The sequence below is a fragment of the Camponotus floridanus genome, unplaced genomic scaffold (genome assembly GCF_003227725.1).
Source record: "Camponotus floridanus strain SB8 unplaced genomic scaffold, Cflo_v7.5 scaffold134, whole genome shotgun sequence".
Lineage (NCBI taxonomy): Eukaryota > Metazoa > Arthropoda > Insecta > Hymenoptera > Formicidae > Camponotus > Camponotus floridanus.
Genome location: NW_020229253.1, coordinates 981216 through 1008986, shown reverse-complemented (window position 1 = coordinate 1008986; position 27771 = coordinate 981216). Strand labels below are relative to the sequence as shown.

Genomic DNA, 27771 nt, shown 5'->3' with positions numbered 1-27771 from the left:
CTTTCAGTTTAAGTGATGCAATTTTTCGATAAGACATCTCTTACGTAGTTCGAAAAGGCGTCGAAGTGAAAAATGCGACAAGAACCTCAAAAGATTAATTGACTTATTGAAAAAGTTGCTCATTTGTCACTTGACAAGATGGCATAAAAGAAAAAAAATACTTTTTTAATGTAATTTAAAATATATATAGATAATAGTATATCACTAGCAATTTATTTTATGACAAATGAGAATGATGTAGTGAACGTAAAGTGATTATTTAACTCCTAATTTTTCTCAACATTTATTCCAGAATCCATTCAAAATCCACTTCAGCATGCATTGATCTCTGAAGCGGAGAATGTAGCGGACAGCGAAGATTCTGAGGACGAGTGGAATTATTACCGTATCGATCCGAATAAGAAGGAATCCGCGACGACGGCTGTCGCGACAGGCGAACCCAGCGAGGACGTTGAGGAACAAAGTACCCAGGATCTCGAGTCTAGTCCGATAAGTGATTCGGAAGTCCAGTCTTCGAAAGTCGAGGCCGATATTAAATGTGAAGAATCAAAAGAAGAGATCCCTCTTGAGCCTGTCAACATCGATGTGAGTACAATATGCTTTATTGTTTTCTCGCGAAAGAATGTTCGCCTATATATTAAAAAAAAGAGTCAAGGGCCATAGGCTGTTTTGAATCATCCTATATATTTAAAAAAGGAGTTGAGGGCAATAGGCCATTTTGAATCACCCTATATATAAAAAAAAAGTTAAAGAAAATAGGCTATTTTGAATCACCCTATATATTAAAAAAAGAATTAAGGACCACAGGCTATTTTGAATCACCCTGTATATTAAAAAAGGAGTTAAGGACAATAGGCCATTTTGAATCGCCCTATATATTAAAAAAAAAGAGTTAAGGACCACAGATTTGATGGGAGAATATGTGTATTTTTAATAATTTTGCTATACTTTTAGATAAGCCAGAAAGAGCCAAGTGAACCGGAGAAGGATCACGCCTACCGTCTGGACGACGACGAAGAGAAATCGGCAGACGACAATAAAAAGGACATGGACTTCCCACTGAATCCGGAGGCGGCCGAATTCGTGCCGTTGTCGCCACCACTTCTAAATAGCAAGAACGTTTTGCAGGATTATCCCATCAGCGGCTCTCCCCTAAAACAGACGCCGGCGATGGATGACATCCTGATACCGAGCCAAAGTGAATTCGAGAAAGAAGCGAGCCTCCGACCGAAGGACATAGACGAGGACTTCTCGAACGATAAACAAAACGCGACAAGTGATAATCTCTTGGACATAGATACATCTGACACATCGTCGACCAAGGTCGAGGTGGACGATGAATCGACAACCCGTATCGTGTCCACAACGCAATGGCAAGCGGATAACGACACCTCGTGTCAGTGGAGCGCGACAACACGTAACGATACAGCGTCCGACTTGGAGGGGTACGAAGTCGTCAACATCGATAACGTCGATGTCATGACGACATCGTTCACTCCGGCTGAATTGGAGGTAGCGTTCGAGAAAGGCATTGATCTAAATGCCGTGCACAGCCTGAACGACATCTCAGATGATGAGGAACACGTCAACACGCCGCCGCGTTCACCCGGTGGGCCGTGCACGAATGAGGATATACGCGCGGATACACCTTTATTGGATGATAAAGAACCAATTGATCTTGTGTGCATATCATCGACGCCATATCCCGCGGATAATGAATCAACGTGCGCTGCCGTCTCCGAATCGGACGAAGGGAAAGACGTGTTTTCGGTCTTCCAAGCGGAAGGTTTACCTACGGACCAACTCGGGGTCGCTCCTCTCACGGACGATAGTCCCATTAGTCAGCCAGAATTCGCCTCTGATGAATTTAAATTCTCTGATTCATCTAACCTGGATAAATTTACAACTTCTGATGAATTGAAAGTTACGACCTCCATGGAAGAAAATATCTCGGGGGAAATGTCATTAAAATTAAGTGAAAATCCATTTGATGATCAACAACCGATAGATTCAGCCAACGAAAAATTCGAAGTGCTGTCTAACGAAGTTGATCAAAGTAGTTGTTTGCTTCCCGAAAAGTCTACGCGGGAGGATGAGGAAAAATTGACAGACGATAAAACACAAAGCAAAGAAGAACAAGTGGACTTGCGCGAAAAGGATGATAAAATACAATCTGAACTGATCAGTGAAACAGAGAGTGAATCAGTGAAACTAGAAAATACGAATAACATTAATACAGAAATACAGCCGACACTACTGGATATAATGACACCACCACGGCTTTCAGAATCTGAACCAAACGCTTATGACACCGAAGAGAATGAAACATGTCCAATAAGGACTCCTATAGAAATTCCAGTTATTACTGGAAAGGAATATGATTCTTCGTCTCCTGATTGGGGAGATTACTACAAGACGCGTAACTGGAGGAAAGTAGAACTCCCTTACCTCAATCCTTGTCCCGACTTTAATCTCGAAGAATTTGGTAAAAAAGAGGAAGTTGACGACAACAAAGACGACAAACATGATCAAGATGATAAAGATGATAAACACGATCAAGATGATAAAGACGATAAAGACGATAAACACGATCAAGACGATAAAGACGATAAACCTGGCAAAGACGAGAAACACGATAAAGACGACAAACACGACAAAGACGACAAAAACGGCGATGGCAGCAACGCTGAAGATGCAAATCCACCCGATTCAGCGGAAGATTTTACGATTGTGGAGAAGGAAACCGAATTTGATGATCAGAAGACTAATCAGCCAATTATGAATCCGTCTTGCACATTGTTAAGCAATGCGCCAATCGTGCAAAAGCAAGTAGAAGAAGAATTTGCTGTGCAAATTGAATCTACGAACGTCCATGAGATACCTGAAAAACAAATCGCGCCCGAAGATATTCTCGTGAACAAAGAAGAAGAAGCCAAACCACAAGAAATCGCGAAAGCGTCGCCGGAGGACGTTGCAAAGACAGAGGAATTAAAGGAACAGGGAACCGCGGAAGCGATACAAGCCGTCTCCGCGATAGCTACCGCAGCTGCGACCAAAGCGAAAGCGACAACGACCACGACGACTAAACGTCCAACGAAACCGACAACGAAGACGGCAACGAAAACGCCGACATCGCCCTCAAAAATAGTCACTTCGACGACTACGCGAACAACTGCGATATCGTCGCCATCGCAAGTCCCCGCAAAGAAACCTATCGCGGCTCGTCCTAAGCAGCTGGTGGACGCATCGACCAAAGCCACGGGGATCTCGAGTACCAGCAGTAAAGTCACCAGCACCAAGACACCGACATCATCTAAAACCACGACTACAACAACAACGGCAAAGACTGGTGCCTCGTCGCGTGTTGGGACGACAAAATCGAAAATCAGCACTACTAGCGCTGCCTCCTCCAAGTTGAGCGCCGCAACGTCAACCGAGAAGAAACCAGCGACAAATCTCGGTGAGACCAAGACCGGGAAAGTTGCCGCCAAACCAGCCAGTGCAAGAACCACGACCACCAAGACCACGCTAGGTGCGGTTAAATCATTGCCGTCAACAGTGTCCAGCCTAACGTCGAAGCCGCCGAGGTCTACGTCGGCCGGTACGACTGCCAAGACATCCGCGACGTCGAGACAGCCAATGACCAGCGCGTCGACGAGACCCAAAACCGCTCCACCGACATCCAGCGGCGCGGCCAAGCCACGTGAAGGTCTCCATCCTAAAACGACCACAGCCAAGTCACCGTTGATCGATAAGCAGAGCAAGGATTCGGCCAACAAGGAAATTTCTCGCTCGAGCGTCGCTGGAACGTTATCACTGTCGGCATCCAAAACTGGTAGCAAACCCTCCGTGCCTCTCGTCGGCAGCACGTCTGCGAAATCACGCCTGTCGCTCGGGAAATCACCCGCTAAGACGGGGAATGCGATGTCACCCACGAAGAAGCCAGCTCTGACACCGAAGGCGGCATCAAGAACCGCTTCTTCCACCCCTGGGGCGAAGAGCACGGCCTTGACCGGGTCGCAGAAAGTGTTGCAGAACGGAATCTCCGAGAGTCGCAAGCCCGAGGACGACGTACCACGGAAGGATGCGTCACCAGTGAACGTGCCGACCGATAATCAGCTGATAATCACCGATTGAAATGGTTGCTCGAGAAGCCACGAGTCAACCGCCGTTGTTCGCGACCACGCAACGCCGGCCTAGGGCTTACGATAGAACATAGAATCGCAGATTTACCGCGAACCGTTATAGGTTTCTCCTTTTTTACAATTCTTATTTAACGGACGAGAAGCAGGAGCGCCCGCGCGTCTCCTCGGGAGAGAATAGTTTTTAGGAGATATTATATATAAATATGTAACGAATATAAAAAAAAAATTATTGTCCTTATACAGGGTGGCCCCGAACCGTTCTAGCCAGACTTTGAGATCTTGTAGGGAATTTAATTCCGAACAAAAAATTTCCTATAAACATGGGTTAAGTTAGGTTAGGTTAGGTTCCTTCAGAGGTTTTTGAGCGATAACTTCTTAAGGAGGCATTCTTCGACCCATGTTTATGGGAAATTTTTTGTTCAGAATTAAGTTTCCTACAAGATCTCAAAAGTCTTGGCCGGAACGTTCGGGGCCACCTGTATACGCGCAAGCACATACAATGTGACAGATATGTTTGGTCCAACATGAGGCGGGATAAAGGCATAGTATTCTAAACGGTTACTTTCGACAACTGCTGCCTTATCATAATAAGAATCGTAAGATAATTTCTCGTTTTTATGTAAATATAATTCGGATTCGCTTTTTTTTTCATGCCTCGTTCCATTTTTTGTTTTTCGTTTCAATATATTCGCGCCCTAAGAAGGACCGAATGGCGCTCCGGTGACGGCCCGGGAAAACCGATCGAATCTTGATAAATTCTGATACGGCAGTACGTTAATCCTTGAACATTCAACGCGGAAACTTAATGAAAAATGTGTACGTGAATTTTTTACCATTTTTTAATTTTATATGCGCGATCGCAATTGAAGTAAAAATATCCATTATTACTCGCGATACGACTTTTACTCGAATGACAAGAAAAGAAAAGAGATGGGCGGGGGGGGGGAGGGGGGGAGAAGAAAAAAACGAAGGGGTAACAGAAAACGTATATATTTATTCTTGTTTGTTCCTATTTTTTTTTTTTTTTCAAGTTGAATTCGTTGCGAGATTATATATATCGACTCGTAACTCATGATAATATAAACGCTATTCTAATCTATGTACAGCACCCTTATGATTTTAATGTGATACCTTACAATATTATTAAATAAATTTGAGTAACGAAGGAGAGATTTATGTATGTGCATGGACCAAGGGCGAAAGAAGAAAGAGAGAGAAGGACGAGATTCGAAGTTTTGAAATGTGAGAGAAAATATGTATGGAGAAACATAAATATATAAGAAGAAGTACTACATCGTGCAATATAATGTACATGTATACATATTTATATATACATATATCGCACAATATAATGTATATGTTATATATATGTTATATACATGTTATGAAGATGTTATATATTTATATATACATATACGTTATATATTTTTCTTGCAATTTTTTCTCTCGCCCCTCGAATCTCGTTCCACTTCGTGTCTCTTTTTTTCTTCTCTTCAAAAGGCGATCAGCGTCAGAGATCGCTGCGCGCACCTAAAGGCGCCTTTTCATATGACGACATCAATCGCAAATTTTCCTTTATCGTTTTTGAAACTCTCGGAAGTAAAAATTTTTCAGCTGCTTCCTTTATCAAATTAATTAAAAAAAAAAAAATATTCGAATGGACGGAATTCGTTATCGAAACAGCTTTTTTTTATCCTACTTGACATCTATTTATTTCGTTCGGTGAATCCCCGAACAACACCGAACATTGCAATAATATTGCGGCAATATTACAATGTTGCCGCAATATTGTTGCTCGTGTTACATTGATGGCCTTTAAATATGCAGCGAAATGTGTTGTTCCAGTGAAAAATTCGGAAGTTGCGATTGTCTACTTGAACCGAATAAGTTCGGATGCGCGCGCGAGAGTCCTTTTGCGATACCGACTTGTTGTACACACGCACAATATTCAACCTGATATGCATTATAATGCGGCCTCATGTGTTATCAGAGAGCATAACTTAGTGTTTTATCCACGCGAATGCGTGATATTCCGATTTTTTGCGTATTTGTCACCATTTATTTCTTAGAATTCATACTTAAATAAATGACATATTACGTTTGAATTTTATAATGTTTCAGTTTTTACTCCTGACTGCCGCAAATCTACGGTTGGCAAAAGATGAAGGGAGTATGCATTTCACCGGATCGGTTCTTATGGCTTTTCTCAATAACAATTACATAGTCCGGTATCATCTTTTGCATATCAGTTTTTTATTAACCAAGGATAGTTTATAATAATATTAAATTCTTGAATGTCGCTAGTAGATAAAATAACGTAATTTAAATCGACCATAGAACCAGGTTTTGGTCCTTATCAAGTGAACTACAATAATTTCCAATATTATAAACAGTAATTAAATTACAATAATATTAAATTCTCGAATGTCGCCAGTAGATAAAATAAAATAATGTAATTTAAATCGACCACACTGGCAATTTATTGTTTGGTGAAGAATCACAACGTTTCGACCATAGGTTTTGGTCCTCATCAAGTGAACTACAATAATTTCCAATATTATAAACAGTAATTAAATTACAATAATATTAAATTCTCGAATGTCGCCAGTAGATAAAATAAAATAACGTAATATAAATCGACCATACTGGCAATTTATTGGTTGGTAAGGAATCACAACGTTTCGATCATAGGTTTTGGTCCTCATCAAGTGAACTACAATAATTTCCAATATTATAAACAGTAATTAAATTACAATAATATTAAATTCTCGAATGTCGCCAGTAGATAAAATAAAATAACGTAATTTATCGACCACACTGGCAATTTATTGGTTGGTGAAGAATCACAACGTTTCGACCATAGGTTTTGGTCCTTATCAAGTGAACTACAATAATTTCCAATATTATAAAGAGTAATTAAATTACAATAAAATGTAAATAGTTTATAATATTGCGCTCGGTCTCATCTGCACCGTGGATATTTTTTCGAGAGGAAACGGATGAAGAGTAATGTGGGAGACGCTTTCTTCACACTTCTCTTTAATAGAACCATTTATTACGTATTACATGCTATGTATTTAAATTAAAAAGCTTTACAGTTTTTTGTATATACGCTTGGCTGTAATGTCACTTTTATTGGCGGATATGTGCTGAAACGAAAGGAAGGGAGGAAATGTATATAAGAGTCTTTAATTAACTTCAGAATCTTTAATCTTAAATTAAATAACTGTTATTGCACTCTTCTGTATTGAAAACTGCACTTACCGCGATCAATTGGGTGCCGGTGAATTCGTAGATTCTGATCAGTTTGAGATCCGGAGATAAGGAAGTCTCGGATTGGAAGCCTAAGTCGTGTTTCGTGGCCACGCTCTGCAGCAAAATCGAGAGAAACATAACGATTATATATCTGTTTTTTTTTATGAAAGTGATGAAACGAAGAAGGTAATTATTTGTATTCTCAATTAGAACTTGTTGAAACTTGAATCTTCTTTTGTATAAGAAAGAAAAGACTCGTTTCTCCATTAAAATAAAAATAAAAATTAGTTCAAGTAATAACAATAATTAAATGATAAAATTAGTAAGTGAGAGCAAAGGTATTGAATAATTAATTAAAACGCAAAAAAGAAGAAAAAATGCTTTTTTTTCTTTTGTTTGTTAGGATATTTCAAAATACTCGTTAACAGTATGTACATTAAACACGAACTTGTCCTCTCTCTAAGATCTCTCTAAAAGATTGAAAAATCGCCTCCACAAGTCAAATTAACGTTATATAAACATAATAATTATTTTATTCAATTTCAATATCATTTAGATATAATTTTTTGAAAGGATAAATATAAAGTAAATTTTAATATAAATTTAAATATCAATTTAAAAATAAATTTTAAATAGATAAATTTAATAATTAGAGATTTGGCTCAAATAATCAAAAAATTAAAAAAGAAAATGGTACAAAAACCAACGTGCGATAGTTGGAGCGCAGAGAAACAACAACACTTGTTTCTTTTTTCAATATTAGTTTATTAAAAAATGCTTTTTGTTGTAATATGAGTTTTTTAATAAACTAATATTGAAAAAAAAGAAGCGTTGCTGCCTCTCTGCGCTCCAACTACCGTGCATTGATTCATTTTTTCTTTTTTAAATAAATTTTTTAAATAAATAAATCTATCATTTACGTCCTGGGGATACGCATACCTCTTCAAGGATAAAAATAAAGATATCAATTAATTTACGAATTATATATTTAGGTAAGATAAATTTATGTTTATCATCAAACCATCTAGTCCCCAGAGCTATCGCAGAAGAAACTTAGTCCAAGTATATACTTAATTTTAAATGATCTAGCTGAACGCCTTCAGAATCTTCCTAGAAGCTTTCTTTGTTATTTCCCTGATTATTTCGCTCATTCTTTTGACACTCTGTGCTCACATCACCTTGAAAGGGACTTTCTGGGACGGAAACCACTCATCATAGACTTCGCCGAGCTTAAAGGTGTTGGTGACACTTCTTTCCGGATTGGTGATGGTGACCGTAAACGACTGATCATCGTTCACCTGGACCTCCACGGTCAGTGCAGACTTCAAGATGCCCGAGAACTCGGATTTGTTGATGTCCTTGAGAAACTCGTCCAGGTTCTCGCTCGTTATGTACTGGTATTTGCCGACGACGTGCTCCATGATCGAAAAGTAAGGATTGATCGCGCACACAAGTCAGGAGATCAGAACTAGAATAAGCCGTTGAAGAAAGCGCGCCGGCTTTTATAACATCCGTGAATCCGAGGGACGAGGAAGTAGGGAAGAGAGAGAGAAACATTTCGTTAAGGGGTATCTCTCTGCCAGGGAGAGAGAAAGACTGAGAAAGAGGGAGAGAACTGCCGGTCAATCTGCTGATGATTCCGGACAAAGTATATTCGACGGATTATATTATCCGTCGACGGATTCATCGTTCTGTCGTCGTGTTGCTTCTGTGCCCTTCGCGCTCGCCGAGGGGCGAAAGGGAAACGTCGCATTTATTCGCGTCCATTTGCGGGGCACTTGTGCGTTAGTTACTTCGTAACTTACATCCTGCCTCCCGGCTCTCAGAATCGGTATTTAATGCACAGAAGAAGCGTTTCTGTGTCGTCAGTTTCGTTGCGCTGTTTAAATCTTACGATCAAGACATTTTTATGACTAATACTAAAATATATTTCATTTCTGAAATTTTATATTTTATGCATATATATATAAATTTTAAAAATATATATAAAATTTTAAAAATTATATACCGAAAGATGTATAGAAAATATAAAGTGTATAAATGTATTTTAGAAATATGTAATTTTTCCTTACAATATTTTAGATATTTTAAATAAATTGTTTAATTTATTAAACAATCATGCTTTTATAATTTGTATTTTTATAAAATACAAATATATATATATATATATATATATATATATATATATATATATACAGGGTGTCCCGAAACTACCGCTTCATATTTTAAAGGTAGATTCTCTGGCCAATTTAAAAACGATTTTTTCCTCAGCGAAAATGTTGAAGGAGATAATTATTTTTTGCATATTCCCAATTTTTGTCATCATGTATCTTTCTAACTAAGCCTTAAATTAAAATTCTATTAAAGTAAACTCTACCTAAAATTAACTAAAGAATGTGACTTTATTAATATTTTATTCCCATAAGGCTTAGTTTGCGAAAAACCTTTTATTTTCAATCATTTATAACTCGAAAACTATTAGTGCCTCGACATTTTCGCTGAGAAAAAATCGTTTTTAAAGATTCGTTGACCAGAGAATCTACCTTTAAAATATGAAGCGGTAGTTTCGGGACATCCTATATATAGATGTTATATAATTCACTGAATTCTGTTGTTGTACATGTATATAAAAATACAAATGATAGTAAAGCAATTATTTAAATATTAAATTAATTATTATTTAATTTAAATATTAATCAATATTAATATTTTAATTTAAATATTAAATTTATCGTGTGTAAATTAAATTGATAAGATAATCGCTGTGTAAAAGCGATAGCAATAATCATTACTCTTGCAACAAATACAAAACATTTTGTGCTGTATGAGTACAAAGTCGAAATTAAATATCATTTGTTGTTGCATTAGTCATTATCATGGGTACAAAGTCGTAATTAAGTATCATTTGTTGTTGCATTGAATTAATCGATAGAAAATCGGCAATAAACATCTCATTTATTCCCACCATCAACGACGAATGAACTTTGTAAAGTAAAGAATCCAAAATTTCACGATAATGAGATAACTGCTGTTTAATTAATCTTATCGCTCTGATATTATAGATTTCTCTATATGTTTTTTATCACGTATTTCTGTCGAGACATTATACTTTGAAAAAATTTTTTTTAAATTTACATCGCTTTTCACAAGCAAGAAGCAAAGTTGAAAAGGACAGATGCATGCAACAGTCGGATGTTACAGGCAATGCAAAACAAACAATTTGACGTAACGAACAATTCTCGTAACAATTCTCGTAACAATTCTCGTAACAATTTGACTAATACTTGAGACGGAGCATCGATCATACAAATTTACAATTCAAACGAACAATTCTCGTAACAATTTGACTAATACTTGAGATGGAGCATCGATCATACAAATTTATATGTGTGTTTGTCTGTGCGAAAAGTACGAAAGTACATAGGTCACAGATATAAATACAATATACATTGGACATGTCATCTATTCAGTAACAATTTTTTCCAGACAATCATGATTCATGCGAACATATTCTATTAATAGTGATATCATGCAGAAAATAATTGTCGATTATCGATTAAAAGCAATTCACATTCTCTCTGGTGATGTCATTGATAAAAGTTTAATTTTCTTCACTATATTAAGTAGAAATGTTAAATCATCGGATGTCCTTTTAATTCTTTTGGCCAATTTGGAGTCAATTTTTAAAAGTATAATTATTTATTTCAATGTTTCAAATATTTCCACAACATATCTTTTAAATAACAAACTAATTAAATATGTAAATTAATTATATTAAACTAAATTGCATTTAAAATTTTTGATTAAATAACATAATTTTATGATCTTTCTAAGTCTCTAAAATTTAATTTGTGAAAAATTTTCTCTTTTCTAATTGCTTATAGCATAATTAAAATTTCAAAGTTGCAACATTTAACATTTTAAGAATGTCCGACTTAGCCAAGGAACCTGTCATTAAAATTACATCCAGTGATTTTTAAACATCTTATGTATCCATCATATCTTAGCTTAGAAAGATTAAAAATTTAGAAGGGTCAAAAAACCAGAGAGCAAATTGTTCTACGTTTCATATGATCATCAGACGAAAGGTCAATGATTATTTCATTAATCATTATGTTGTCGTCTTTTATTAAACAAAACAGAAAATCCATCATTCTCTTACGTAATATTCTTATGTAATAGCAAAAATACAAAAAAATCCTGCAGAAAATATTAAGAAGAAACAGTTTGATATTTTTTCTGACACTTTTCCTGATATTTTCCTGATTTTGTATACGCTTTTAATTTCTTTCATGTAATTGTTAATTGCAAATTACATATTTTTTCTTTGAAACAACTATGTGTTTTCTTTACATCAATTGATTCCTTTTATTATTTTGTACATAAAAGTATTAAGGTAAAATAATCGAAAAATGAATATTTTACAAGATATTTTACGGTTTATGTAAAATTAAGAAATGATTTCAAGCCTCATAACTCGGAAAGTACGTAATGGAAACTAACTTAATTATAGTGTTTTTGAAAGCTCTCGAGATGAGCTTAAATGTTAACAAGAATATGCTATAAAAAATATGGGGTCCCATTTAAAAAATCCTAGATAACCTTGTTCTGACCTTGGCGACGCCATCCAAGATTAAAACTCATAGCACAGTAAATAGATTTTTTGAAATCCTACAATTTTTATCTGAAACATTTTTTTCTGAAATACTTTTCGAGATATTTCATCGTCCCGATACTTTTTATACACCCTGTATGTGTGTGTGTTTCCCATACAACACAGAAACATTGCAACAATATTGCGACAATGTTGCAACAGCATTAATAATATTGTTCCAATATTCTGTGTTGTATGGGTGCGTGTGTTTTCCATACAACACAGAAATTTGGAACAATATTGCGGCAATATTGCTGCAATGTTGCAACAACATTAATAATATTGTTCCAATATTCTGTGTTGTATGGGTGCGTGAGTTTTCCATACAACACAGAACATTGCAGCAATATTGCGGCAATATTGCAACATTATTAATATTATTGCTGCAATATTGTGCTGTGATTGACTCTTCTTTGAAGGAGACAATCGCCATTGCTCGCAGATTGCTTGTCCCCGCCTTCCAAAACCATAAGTATAGCCATGAATTGACAGTTAATTGCCGGCGATGAGCATACATCAAAGACTTGTTAGACGACGCCGGGTCACGTGACATCTCCGCCGTCTCGTATATGCGGGATGAATGAGCTTATTCCTATTAAGAACGTATGTATATACATATACGATTCTTTACGCTCAATTGAATTTATTTGTACCTACAGTGTATATGTATCCTCTTGGTTCCCGTTTACGCCAACAATTGCACGATCGATAGTCGACGATGCAACGTCCAACGATTTCCTTTGATGCTGCGAATGAATATAAAATAAACCATAATTTTCTCATTTTCTAATTCATATAGATTTTTATTTATATCTATTTTTATTTGTTCTTATTATTCAGATTTTTTATTTATACGCGAATTCCCATTTATATCTATTTTTTTTTATTTTATATAGATTCACATAAGGTATCTAATTTACAAAAATCGACTAGTTAATGAAACTAATATTTATTCATTAGCCAAAAATAACAAAAAAAATTTATATTACATTTTGCTCTATAAACAGTGTCAGACTTTACGTCAAATGTTCAAAGAACAGCAGAAGATAAATAGCAGTGAGATATATAATCATTTTTTTTCCTTTAGGAAACATACAAAATAATATGATGTATCTCGAATTATACAATTTAATGAAAAAAATCAGGAAACAATTAATCATTTTCCGCAATTTTGTTGGCATCGAATACAATTCTGACTTACAATATTGCTACATGTTACACAATTTTAAAAAAATTTATAGTTAAAATTGCAAAAAGGATCATTTCAATATTTTATCATATCATAATTAAGATATATAACATATATATAACATGTTGGAGAAATTTTATTTAAATATACATCGTTATATAAAGGATTTTTTAAGCTTTAAAAAGGAACTTGTTGTATTGATTATGGTCAATAAAATATTCATCAAACATGGACTCTGTTACAGGAAATTGCGTGAATTAAAAATCTATTAAATATTTTTCATCATACTCATTTCAATATACAGTAGTTTTAAACTTAAAAATTTATCAGATTGCGAGTACGAATTCAATGTCAAAAAGCTGATGAATTTAAAATGATTGAAATCAATATAACAGATGACAAAAATTAAAAAATTATCAAGTTATTTATCTACATTTAATTTCGTTATTTTAAATTGATTTTTGAATTTATCTTGATATCAAATTTACATTTAGAAATCTATTAAGTGCGAATAATGTTAGGAAATGTTTGATAGATTCATAATAGCCCAATTTACAAATTTTCAGTAAAGAGCTAATTATTTATGTAATCTTTAATTATATAATTATTTTATTAATCATAATCGACATAGCAAATTCCTTCCAGCATCTGAAAATCTTAACAAAACATATACTTAATTTTGATTGTTCCAACATCAACGTCACATACGCTAAGTTACATTAAAGTAGCTTTTTTGTAACAATTTTCTCAAAATTAACATGACAAAGCAAACTAGAATCGTAATCGATATGATATGAAAAATTATATACAATCTTATTGTGTCCAAAAAATTATTTTTTTTATTGAACTATGTGTTATCTATCAGATAATATCGTTCAATACATGTGCGATATAAGATTACAGCTTTGAGCCGATGAATCGAGGACTTCACTTTCGTGTATGAAAAAATATATAATGTAGAATTGTTTTATATAATAATAATAGTCTCATTTATTGTTTCTCTATCTCTGTCTTTCAAACGTGCAAAAAATTGATATTATATGAATTCATATACTTTCTCTCTTTCTCTCTCTTTGGTATTTAATGGACTATGAGATTCTCAATTGCTTAATCATGATATCATCATTCCAATAACGATCCTTAACTAGAGAGAGGTTTATTTTAAAATTATACAATTCATGTCGCACGCGCGTTAACATTCAAACTCTTTATATTATCAGACGAAAGATGAAATATGAACAAAACATCTACGCAAAAAATGCACGATATATAATAAATTCTACAAAACAGATTATTAAAATATAAAATAAAGGAACGAGAAAACTTTTTAACAAAATTTGTTACATTATCTATGTGTGTTTCAAAATACTTTTAAGTCAACTATTATTTAGCTGATATATGTTGAATACATATTCATATACAGGTTTGTTTCGAAATTCTCAACTTTAATTTTTGATGACTTTTCTACTAATTCGGAACAAATTAGATTTAATTAGAATGCTCAAATCAAGAATAAATTTTCGAATTACAAATAAAAATTAAATACTAAGGCAAAATTTCTCTTGTTTTGCATCTAATAAAACAATAAGATTTTATTATATATTTAAACTGATTGATATAAACTTTTTTAAAATCTGAAATTAATGTTTGATTACTAGACTGATTAGATTAAGAGACTCTAGAAAGATTGAGAAGCTACGATAAATAGTGTTTTCTTTTTTAAATAGGATTTTTCTAAAAATACATTGAAATTTTTCTTATGATAGGATTGATTATAAATTTGTTGAAAATCTTCAGCTTTGAAATTAAAGTTGAGTATTTTGAAACATTTTTTTATAGATATTCTAAATATATTATATTATTCATTTATCTACAAAGTAACCATTAATCTACAAAGTAACCATTAATACCAATTGATCAATTTTTCTTCTAAAATTTAAGCAATTAAAGATATTTAAATAGTTTAGCAGCATTGTTAGGTAACAATTTAAGGAAAATTTATTTAAATTTAAAAATCCAACTTCTAAAATTAAAAATAATTTTAGAAGTTGGATTTTTGTATATACTTATAAAATCATCTAATTAAAAATAAAATTAGACATTTTAATACTATAAAATTTTATGTAAAAAAAAAAGACACTGTATTACTTAATTTTTATCCAAAAAATACTTGAAGTGTTGCAAATAACGCATATGAAAAAGATGAGAAAAGAAAAAAGGGGGTCATCCCATATACATATCTACTTATATAAATTAATAATAAATACCTTTCTCATACTTTCTCTTTAAATCTGGCAACACAATGTAAAGGAACATTAATTAATTATCTATTTACATATTTAAACATTATCTCATGGATCGAGCGAGCCGAAATCGGAAACACTGTTACTCTTAAGTACAAGGCATTTCTATGCACGTGTGCGTTTGTTTATAATTTACACAGGCAGAATAATAAGGGAATAAAAGCACCGATGGCTACGAAAACAGGTAACATTACAGAAGAATCATCTATCGAGTATGGATCGGGTGTCCTAGGCCCACTTGTGTGTCGACTACGCACAGGAGTTTCTTCCTCCTCTTCCTGCATGCTGTGATATTCCTCCGGATCCTGCGGTATCGGTCCCAACTGTGGTATGTCTATAAAAAAGTTATAAATTTTTACAACAAAGAAAGATTAATTTATTAATCAAGATGAAAAAATTCAAACCTTCCAAAGTTCCTTTCACAACAGCTATGGCATTTATCTTAGGATTGTCTCTATAACCCTGTAAAATTACAGAATCGACACAATTACGTGTTATTTCATGTATATGTATGAAGAGAGGTATAATATTGTACAAAAAATATATATACACAGCTATGTATACAGAACCATGTCTCAGACCATTCGTCGTACACTCCTTTTAAAATGAAAATAAATAAAATTTTATCAAAAATCACGAATAATTTTTAAGTAAATCGGGTACGCTCTATCAAATGGTGACATTTTCAATTTTTGATTCCGACTGGAAATACGCCATCCAGATCGGAAGTTGAATTATTTTAGGGGAACATAGTATTTTTTATTACAGATTCGAATTGTACGTGAAAAAATAAGAAACTTTTGTATCAAACATTTTTTCTGAAAGTACCTCAGTCAATCTTAAAATTGACCTTGATTATTTCATCACAGTTACTTTCAAGGTCAATTTTCAGATTGACAGAGGTATTTTTAGAAAAAACGTTCGATACAAAAGTTTCTTATTTTTCCACGTACAATTTGAATCTGTAATAAAAAGTACCATGTTCCCCTAAAAAAATTCAACTTCCGATCCGGAGGTTGAATTTTTTTAGGGGAACATGGGTGTACGAATGATCTGGAACACCCTGTATATAAAATATACACTAATCTATTACCTTTATAAATTCTACTCTTATCTTTCCTGCCAAGATGTCTGATTCCTCATCATTGTAAATCAATTTTCCACCCTGTACCCTGAACGGGACATATTCGTCGTGCGCAACGCCTCGGCCGACCCTCTCGAAGATGTCCAAATCAGTGACCACGGTGTGATCGCCGTTCAGGACAACATCAAAGACCTACCATAGGAAGTGTACATTAGGAATTCAATCGAAACAACTTTTCAAGGGTATACAATCATCAAACAAATTTACCTTCATATTCGGCGAGTTGAAGTAAACCTCGCAGAACTTGAGTATCATGACGTAATCGCCGTCCTGACTGATCGGCACATCGTATCCGAAGGTGTTGTGATGGTAACGCTCGGTCTGATACAGGATCTGGTCCACGTTGTTGACGCGTCCTATGATCAGCTGTTTACCGTAATCGGACGCCGTGCCAACCTTGCTCATGAGAGGGTCCTTGGAGTAACGTATCCCGTAACTGTCCGTGTGCGACTCGCCACCTGCGTTTATCGCGTATATCACCTCGAGGCAGCGCGACCCGGGAATCCGGGACACACCGAGCAGCAGCAGCAGCGGCAGCGATCGCATCTTACGACAGGCGTGTCATTCGCAGCGCGAGAAAATCCGGCTCGGCGAGCACGAGGTGCTCATAACTCGTCCTTCAGGATCCGTCCTTCTCTTCGTGGTCGTCGTCCCTATTCCTCGCTGACCGGGATCGCATCGAGTCGCAATCGCGTCGATCCTTATATCGTGTGCAGCACCCAAACGGCACGTCGAATCGTATCTGCCGAGCTTGCGGGAAAATATTGATACGCAGCTGACACGCGGCCATATGTGTGATGAGATCTGCGTTATCTAGTTAGTTATCTCTGACTTACCGACCGTGTCAGTCTCTTGTGATGTCGAAAACGCCCGTCAGATGTTGCCACTTTCATGGATTTATACTTAGACCAAAGAGAAACCTGAGAGCGGCCACCAGCCTCGACGGGCACATTTCTCGTAGAGTCCTATAATATAGGGATCCATATATTATAGAGACTCTACTCTTGTCTAACTCTCATGTCCATCTCATGTGAATAGTTCGGATATGAACCATAGCTCGAACATGAACCATAGCTCGGACACGAACCATAGCTCGGATACGAACCATGTATCATTATCGACTGTAATGGACTGTAGTTGACGTCCACTTTGTCAGGCGGCGCATTAGGATAATGTGCTCGTTAAAGCGAGGTGGCCGCTCTCAGGTTTCTCTCTGGTTTTTATTTTATAATCTCGTAAATTGCGAATGGATAGAGAAAGTGAAAAAGCCGATTGTAAGAGACTTCGGAATTCTTTAATGATAGGTCATCTCGCTCGCTCTCGACTCGCTGTCGCTCTCGCACTTGACAGGTCGTAAAGATAAGCGGACTCGGCTTCCTCGCGTAAACATCTTATAAAATAAAAACTGAAACGCCTATTTTTTATTTTATCTATTTGAAAGTAATTTTAATGAATTATTGAGATTCTTGCGATTAAAATGATATCAAACACGACATAAATCGAATAATTTTTAATTGGTCTGATAATAAAAAAAAATTTTTATTGTATATATTTAACTACATTTATCCGATTGATACCGCGTTTGATGTTGTTTAAAATTTGTCGTCATTGTCGCAAAATTTTCATTGTTCCATTAAAATTACTCGCATACCTTATAAATATATCTTAAAATGATTAATTTATTTATTTCTCACAATTTGTCATCGGTCGCTTGCCAGCGGCAGGTTTGATAACGAGATGAATATGACAGTATATGAGTACGTAAGAACGAGTGAAACAATAACAGAAGCGAGCGAGAGAGAAATAGTATGCCAGACTGCAAGAAAGACTCGGTTTTCGAGTCTTCGTTGCTTGTTTTATTCCTATCTCGCTCATTCTTATTGCCATTTCGCTCCCTCTTATTACCTATATATTATACATATACATATATATATATATATATATATATATATATGTATAATATATATATATGTCATATTTTATTGGTACATATACATATACATATATATAAGTGTATAAAACGACCATATGTTCGTGCTAGATTCATTAATTATTGTGAATCTCAAAATAAAATACGAAACATTATTGCGTATGATCTTTTTTTCATTTTGGTAATATTTATTATTGGAGTAATATACACATATATATTTTATTAAAATACTTTTATTGAAATTATTAAAACATTAATTTTTATGTGAAATAAAATAAGCATTTTAATTTTATATATATTATACACGCATATACATATATATTACTTCATAATATATGCTAAAGTGAAAAAAGATCACGCGCTGTTAATAATATGTAATAAAAATTAATAAATGTATGATATGTTTCGTACTTTTGAAATCCACAATTATGGATCTAGCACGGACATGAACCAATCGGTCGTTTTACCATGGCAACGAAAAGTGGATCCGGCCACGTAATACCGCCGGCCATAAAATAGATCCAGTTAGCACCACTTTATGGCGGGGAAAAAGCGTTCCCTGAAAAAGGACAGCATGACCCTTCTCAGTTTTCTCTCTGGCCTAAGCTATGTCAGTGTGCATTTTCGTCTATTCATATACATTTAAGTTCATCAACGGTGTTCCTGTGCGTCTTTCGCGTGATCTTTGTTTTAATTAATTTTTGAGTTTCTCCCTCTCTCGAGGGTTTCGACAGTAACACCGTATACCAGTTTTTGGCCAGTATCTTATATTCCTCTTGGGAATTAGGGGCCACTCAAATTAAAGAAAGAAGTTCATCAACGTCCTATGCCACGTGGGTCGTATACACTCCGCTCTAAACTTTCGTTCAAGCTTTTCTATTTAGTGCATATATAATATTTTTTAATTAGTGATATATAATAAAACTAAACTAGTGAATAACGTGAATAACATTGCGAGCTTCTTTTTCCATGGCTACTATAATTTCTTTACCCGACGAAGTGATTGATATCATTCTGGGAGATGAAAATGTCAGCATTAAGGATGTCGTGAGTTTTAAATCCACGTGTAAAAAATTCCACGAAATAATACATAGTAAAAAAGTTTGGGAAAAGAAATTTTATCAAAGGTATACTTATTTATTTTTATAAGTATTTATATTAATTTTATTCGATCGATTTTCATTGAACAAAGAAGCATTCTTGCAAATTAAAAAAAAATAAATTTGAAGCTATTTTATTCTTAGCTTATTAATTCAAAGTTTTGCCGTTTTACTACGTATTAATCAAACTTAAATATGATTATTAGTAGAGAATCAAAATATATAATAAAGCTTGTATTTTTCCTTAAACTATATAAATACTCGAAATAGAAAATTTTATAGTATACTGATATACTTAATGCAGGTGCGAATAAAGAGAATGTAGCTTTTTCTTTTTTGTCTCTTTCTCTATCTATATATATTGTTTATCTAAATTATTATACGATTAAACATCACACTTAATCAGATTCAATAACGGACTGATTAGCTAAGATACGGATGTTATATTAAATCCGATAGGATATACAAATAGGGATATACAAATGTAGATATTATCATTTAATTATTTTCTATTTAGAATTAGAAAGAAATAATCTAGGATTGTTTTCCTTCTCCGCTCCCCTTTCACTTTCATACATTCTCTCTCTCTCTCTCTCTCTCTCTCTCTCTCTCTCTAATTAAATATAATAATTAATCAAATATTAAAATTAATTTAAATTATTTTTGACAAAAAATTCAACATTTTATGTACAATATTCATAACTCAATAATATTAGCAGGCCATATGAAATATTCACATCACTTATACAAATTAACTGAGCGTACCGCATGAACGTAAGAAATACAGGACAGAGTGTATTGCTACGGGGCTGAAGCTCAAAGGGTGAGGGGAAAGAAATATCTACTGCAACGGAATATGAGGCATGTAAGATGGCGGCGGATATTAATTTTACGGAGTGTAATATTTTTGAATTCCTTAATATTTACAAATGATTTGGAATAACACAGCGATTTCAGTTGATAGATGATTTCACGGAATCTCTCATATTTTATTCGATTTACGTCCGTGCGACGTGAAAATAGACGCTACATCTGAGGCATCTAAGATGGCTGCAACAATAAACCCCTTACCTCTCAGGCTTCACTCCCCTCGTCTAAAAGAGTACTTTATGCTCTGTCCTGTATTTCTTACGTCCATGGCGTATCGTGAAAGAAACATTCGCTAACGCAAGAGAGTATAGGTGGAGTGGTACTATCTCTGTCTAATGTGATTAAGTGAGGTAAACGCTATGTGCTTCTCCTTTCTCTTTCCAGCTATTTCTCCTTTCCTCTTTCCAGTCATCACTTTCTTCCTCTTTTTGTGAAGTGTGAGGAAGAGTAGAAGACTCTATTTCTTCTACTACTTCTATCGTTCTATGGCTAGAGGCGTGCAAATCTGCTCTCACTCCCGCTCGTTCCTGAGCGAGACTGGATCAGTGATGGTAGGTCGGGTGATTTTTTCGCGCATGCGCTGCGAACGCGGCGTTAACGAAGTATCTAGTAGAAGTAAAAAGTGTGTCACTCGTCGCCCTTAAATAAATTTCTGAGGGAAAATTTTTAGAAAATTTTTACGAGCGACCAACAGCACACTTTTATTTCACTAATCACTTTTCCCGCTGTACTTTAAAACATTATAACACTATAACTTTATAACTTTATAACTTTATAACATTCACTCGGGACTCGGGACTTCTTTCTAGCATCACTGATCTCAGCTTGCCCGCCAAAACTTTGGCGCCCATAATCCGCTATCTGATACACCGTTGCTTTCCTGTGATTACTACTGCGCATGCGCGAAAAATTACCCGGCCTACCATCACTGGACTGGATTCTCGAGACTTTGTTAGATTATCGGGAGCGCTGTTATCGAGAGAGTGAGGGTAGAAGTCTATCTAATAGAGCATTGAGACTCGGGATTCGCTCGTTCCCGAGCCTCTATTCTCGATAGCGCTCCCGATAATCTAACAATAAGTCTCGAGAATTCAGTCTCGCTGGCGGGAACGAGCGGGAGTGAGAGCAGATATGCACTCCTCTAATGTAGGCACGCGTAAGTCCATACAAAAATGCAGTCTACCTATATAAGCCTATGATCCACACACATAAGAAATAATAAAATCAGTTGTGCAGCAAACATCAATGGCATCAGATGTGAAAAAATCAATAATAGATGACAGACTGATACGCGCCTATATGTTTATAATTATGGAAATAAGCGCGCAAATTGTATGCAATATTGATAAATTTTGATTGTTAATATTTCTGCATTGGAATTTTTTATTTTATTTGACTTTTAGAATACATTATTAAAATATTGCATGAAATAAATATTGAAATAATTGTATTTTATATTTGTATGTATGTGAGACACTTATTATATAATATATAATGTATAATAATATTATATTCGTAAACTATTAATATTTATTAAATACTTTTAACATTATAATATTTATATGAATAATATTATATAATATTTATATGAATTTTACAAAGTATTATAAAAAATTTATTGCTGCTATAGATAGCGCGTTATGTAATAAAATTACTGAAATTTTTTTGTCTTAATTTTGTCTTAAGGTGTCCTTCTGCGAGAAAAAAGTATAATACAGAGAAAAGGGAAAACATTTTTAAACACTTAGATTTTAAAGAAAAAATAAAAGCAAACATTAAATGCATCAAATCTCTACAACATTATGCACATCTGATGTTGAAAGAAAATTTATCGGATACTGACAAAAAAAAATTAGGACACCTTTTGATTTTCATAGCTGAAGATTCCATGACTTATTACTTTGTTTTGGATGAAATAAATACAATCATCATTTCTCTATATACCTATTTGAGGTAAATTTTATTAAATCAAGTTGCTATTAATAATATAAAATAATATAATTATTGTTGTAATTAATTATAATTATTGTACAATTAATATGAAATATTTCTACAGGAATTTAGACTTAGATTTGGATATTAAATACAACTTTGATCAAATTAATTGCCATCTGAGACAGTATCGATTTATATATAAACTAAATAAATTTCTAAACATGCCAAAGGAGAAAAGACTTTTTGAACGATATTTTATTATTATTGTGGCACATTTTCAGCCATGTGTGTCTTACTCGGTCATAGAAACGTTTTTAGATGATTTAGCGCATGAAGTACTTTCCCTTATTAAAAATAAATATCCTAAGCATTCTATATTTTCAACGTCTCTTGAGCAAATTTCGTTTTGGAGAGACAACAATATCGAACGTAATTTCTGGAATCTAATGGAAGCAAAGCAAATTATAGAAATTCTTGACGATTTTATAGAATGCGAGAATTTTAAATTTAAATTATCTGAACTATCGAAAACATTAGATACAGAATGCAAATATATAATTGATGTAAGCAATTTTAAATATTAACAATTATAATTATACTTCGTTATATGGTGCATAAGCACAATTCTATTTTTTATGTCTCATACGCAAACTAATAAAATAAAATAAAATTTAATAAAATCAAATTTATGTCATAGTATCTAAACAATGAAGGATTTTTATCAACTATTATATATCAGTGCGTGGCTAGAAGACTTGGGATATATTGCTGTTCAACGTTTGCAACCTTTCGTTTAAATGACTCGGATATAAATATGTGGAAGCCGAAATTGTAAGCCTAATTTTAAGTTCAGAGCTTCTTCAATTTATAAATTTATGTTTTTATATACATACTTTTATATGCATAAAAATATATATATGTATGCATACACGTTTGTGTACACACACACACACACACACGCGCGCGCGCGTGCGCTTATTCATATGAATATATTAATATAAATATAAATATATTTGTATGTAATATATTAATAATTAATAAATTATTTTATATAAAAATGCAAATACCTAACATTCAATAGAAATTTCAAAGTACACTCTACATACGCTTGCACATTAACACAATAAAACATATGCATACACAGAAGACACAAAACATACACACGTGCACGCGCAAATATATATACACACATCATGCATGCACAGAAAAATAATCACAAAAATTCTTTTTTTAATATAAGATAAAAAAATTATCTTCAGATTTGTAAATAGAATATAATTTCATTTATAAATAATTGATTAATTTATTTTACATTTTGTAAATATAATATATTTATGTAAATAAATTTAGTAAAAGTTATATTGTAGACCAATGTCATAAATTATTATTTGTTGTTGTGTTAACTTTATAATATATGTAAATTATATTTTTGAAGGAATTTTATCTGAGATATATTAATAGATTTTATGATGTAAAATGTAAAATGTATTAATTTATATAAAAAACATTTATATACAACCATACATATACGTTAAAAATAAATATACAAGTTTATATATATACGTTTCTGATATGTATATTTATACTTATATAAAAATGTGATGACAATTTAATTATATTTCTCTTTCTTTTTAAAAAGAAGATTTCTCTTTAAGAAATAATTTAATAAAAATTATTTTTTTTAAATATGTTTTACTGATAAATGTTGTGATTTACTTCCATAACTGTATAAAACTGTATAAAACGACAGACTAACTTTGTAAGTAGAACAGAGTCAAAGGCGATATATTTTTTATTAAATGTATAATTTTTTTTTAAAGTTGTTTTAAAATATAGGCAACCTTTTATTATTTTTCACTGAAAAAATTATTTATGTCAAATAATTGATAATCGAGACAATTTATAGCTTCGTTAGAGATAGATTTATACACAACACGCTTTTAATTAATTTATTGTAAATAGAAATATTTGCACATTGATGATAATGAACTCCTTTATACTTTTTATTTATACTCTTATATGAATGTACATATATACTTATGTACATATATACTCTTATATAAACGTATACATATATCCAGATGTATATTTTTAGTTATTTTTTTTTATTTCAGTAATATAGAGGATATGGTGATGGGAAAATATTATTTTAAGGATTGTATACATCATTCACATTCTATAATGCAACAAGAATGCAATGTATGTAGAAATCCACTCGAATTGCGTTTCTGTAATGCAGAAATGGAATGGACATATAATGAATTATGTGATAGCTTAAATGATATAAAGGTATGCAAATTCTTATATGTACTATATTTTTAATTATTAGTAGTCATTAATAAAGATAACAATCCATTATATAAGCAATATAAATAATACGAATCAACAAATTAAAACAACAAAGCGTTATACCAACAAATTTTTTATTATTTTTTTGTCCACAAACGGAATTATGTTTACATATTTGTTTTTTTAGGTCATAACAAGAATAATATTCTATCTGTGTGAATCACTGAATTTGATCAGTGATGAGCTATATAAATATTATGGTTGGAGCGAAGCAGTTAGCTCTAGTGTATTTATTTACCTAAATCAATGGTTCAGACGATATGATAATATTAAAGGAATAAATATTGAAGCTGAATACATTAATATTACAGAGTCAATACAGGTAATTTATGACATCATATAATATTTATATAAATTATAATATATAATAACTACGAATAATATCTAAAGCGATTGTATTGATTATAATTAATTTATAACTTAGGTCATTATAATAATTTGAAAATCACTCGACAAGATATCTTAATTAAAATTCTGTTATTACATATTTCTTATATGCATACAGGACAGAAATGACCCTCTCTTTCGCAACAGAAATGAATCATGGTATATAGAAAATAAAAACAAATATGCAAATAATTTGTATGAAGTTGGTACGATATTATGGGCTCTATGCACGTATCTGATGGAACCCGACGTTGCCGATTTCAGGGGGCTCCGACTGACAAACAATAGGTTAGGCGTAGAATAAAGAAAACTTGCACATTGCACATTCGTTAACTATTTATCTATCAAATAAAAATTTACCTATATAATATTAATCTCGCTAGAAGGTAACTTTCGTGAAGGGGTCCCCAAAACCAAATGTGCCAGGGGCCACCATATGACTAAAGACGGCCCTGGGTATAATCATAAGAACGTCAGACGAATTTGATGGTGTGATAATTGGTTGGCATCTTGAATGTGATGATGTATTCACTAATCTATTGCAGGAATTGAATGATATTAATCTTGATGACTATTATCCATTGAATAAATTGAATCATCCATCTATATCAGGGAATCTATATCTACTTCACAAGTTGACAAATTTCGAGAATTGTTATTATAGATTCAGTCGACCAACTTATCGTATGGAACAACCGCATTGTTTAATTCTCACAGATAGCAATGGAATACGTTATGTGGGACAAAATATAAATATTAATAGCATCTTTCTTTTTGGTATTATTACCTACCTGTACGATATGAAATTTATCAATTTTATTTTAGATTTTATTTACTGTATCGAAATGCCTAACAAATAAACGATCACAATTGATCTATAATGCAGAAATAGGGAGATACTTCACTAGATTCGAAGATATTCATTACGTACCAAATGAAAACCTGGCAAAACTATATTCAGACGATACTGCTGCTATTCTTGAAATACTTTGCAGCCAGTAACATATAACATGTACAATTTATGATATAAAAATATTAAAATTGTATGCATAAATAATATTGCATATCATAATGTTTACACAATGTTTGATTACATTATAAAAAATAAAATATATTAAAAATATAGCATTATGTGCGTTATTAAATTTCCATGATTCATATTAACAATTTTGATATCAATGAATTGACTTTTGAGTTTCCACATATCCTTCAACACTGCACCAGTTTAGTTCTCACCATATGGAATGAATTACACAATCTTACAAATTTCGTGACTTTTATACTATGTACTAATTAGACGCACCTCATAAATGTTTATTAAGTCGCTTAATCATGAGTCGAAGGAGATGCAAAACACCGTTAGTATCGTTAACAAAGATGTTCCCCAAAAGAACATTTGCTTAATTGTAAATATTATTTGCTTTTATAAACACACATACACAGAATATACTTGAGCTTCTTATTTTTTTTTTAAATTATAATAAAAAAGAATATTTTTACTTGCACATACAATTAAGTTATTTCAAAAAATTTTTAATTAGAATATCTGTGTATCACTTATTATTTTAAATAATATTAAAAATTATAATTATACTTTGATGTATGGTGCATAAGTACAATTATGTATTTTTATGTCTTATACGAACTAATAACATAAAATTTATGCCATAGTTTCCATACGATTTAGAATATTTATCAACTATTACACATCAGAGCGTGGCTACAAGACTTGACATATATTGCTGTGCAACATATGCAATATTTGATAGACATTTGGAATTCATGTGGAGGCCGAAATAGTAAGCATCATTTTAGCTCCAGAAGTTTTTCAATATTCTGGTTTTTATTTTTATGTACATACTGTTACGTCCTTTCGGCGCGTTAAATTAAGTTGACGATAAAAATCATCCCCCAACGCGTTATCAAAGCTTGTTTAAGAAGAGCAGACAAGAGAGATTCGAGCTGTCAAACTCAGACGCGTTTCCGACAGCTCCGACTATTCGCCTATTTTAATTATGTGTTTCGTATTTGTATTGTCGTATCGTGCTACGTTGTGAGTTATTAAAGTTCCTGTTACTTTTTAACAAAGTGTGTTTTTATTTCGCGAGTGCCGTGCATGTTTCAACGGTAGTATTGAACGCTTCGATAATATCGATTATGATCCGTGGGCGTAAAATGTTGTATTCGCGGACTGATATATTCATATGCATACGTATAGAGAGATAATCACAAAAATTTCTTTTTTCAATAAAAGATTTAAAAAAATTGTTTTGAAATTTTCTAATAAAATGATATAATTTCATTTACATAAATAGTTAATTTATTTTATATGTTAATATATTTACATACAACAATTTCAATAAAAGTTATAGATCAATTTTATAAATTATTATTTATTGTTACGTAAACTTTATAATTTAAGTAAATTATATATTTTTAGAAGAATTTAACTGAGATTAACAGATTTTATTATCATAGAAAATGTAAAACGTGTTAATTTATACAAAAAA

The 27771-nt window shown here is 33.0% G+C and overlaps 4 protein-coding genes across 5 annotated transcripts in view; 2 read left to right on the top strand and 2 right to left on the bottom strand.

The window, feature by feature from the left end:
- The window catches only part of LOC105252444 (serine-rich adhesin for platelets), a 76050-nt gene extending 69797 nt beyond the window's left edge, over positions 1-6253 (top strand). The window contains exons 9-10 of the mRNA XM_011259798.3: positions 293-585; positions 955-6253. Coding sequence (XP_011258100.2) covers positions 293-585; positions 955-4137 — 3476 coding nt within the window. The 3' untranslated portion in view covers positions 4138-6253. The remainder of the gene's footprint in view (positions 1-292; positions 586-954) is intronic.
- A 914-nt stretch (positions 6254-7167) lies between these two features.
- On the bottom strand, positions 7168-8888 carry LOC105252443. The gene is made up of 3 exons (XM_011259797.3): positions 8579-8888; positions 7410-7514; positions 7168-7294 (listed from the first exon to the last, which is right to left on the bottom strand). Exons 1-3 carry the CDS (start codon positions 8819-8821, stop codon positions 7238-7240), a joined length of 405 nt encoding a protein of 134 aa, XP_011258099.1. The 5' UTR covers positions 8822-8888; the 3' UTR covers positions 7168-7237.
- A 6684-nt stretch (positions 8889-15572) lies between these two features.
- Positions 15573-17492, bottom strand: LOC105252442 (malectin-A). Its single transcript, XM_011259796.2, has 4 exons — positions 16898-17492; positions 16640-16822; positions 15951-16008; positions 15573-15880 (listed from the first exon to the last, which is right to left on the bottom strand). Exons 1-4 carry the CDS (start codon positions 17234-17236, stop codon positions 15672-15674), a joined length of 789 nt encoding a protein of 262 aa, XP_011258098.1. The 5' UTR covers positions 17237-17492; the 3' UTR covers positions 15573-15671.
- A 1735-nt stretch (positions 17493-19227) lies between these two features.
- Positions 19228-26254, top strand: LOC109609730. 2 transcript variants are annotated; one of them, XM_020027901.2, is made up of 8 exons: positions 19228-19747; positions 22277-22543; positions 22647-23088; positions 23223-23356; positions 24640-24814; positions 25002-25196; positions 25380-25549; positions 25645-26254. In XM_020027901.2, exons 1-8 carry the CDS (start codon positions 19590-19592, stop codon positions 25649-25651), a joined length of 1548 nt encoding a protein of 515 aa, XP_019883460.2. In that variant the 5' UTR covers positions 19228-19589; the 3' UTR covers positions 25652-26254. The 2 variants fall into 2 exon arrangements, with proteins under 2 accessions (XP_019883460.2, XP_025261965.1); XM_025406180.1 differs by lacking the exons at positions 22277-22543; positions 22647-23088 and having other exon boundaries at positions 19228-19667; positions 25380-26254.
- Positions 26255-27771: the final 1517 nt, after the last annotated feature.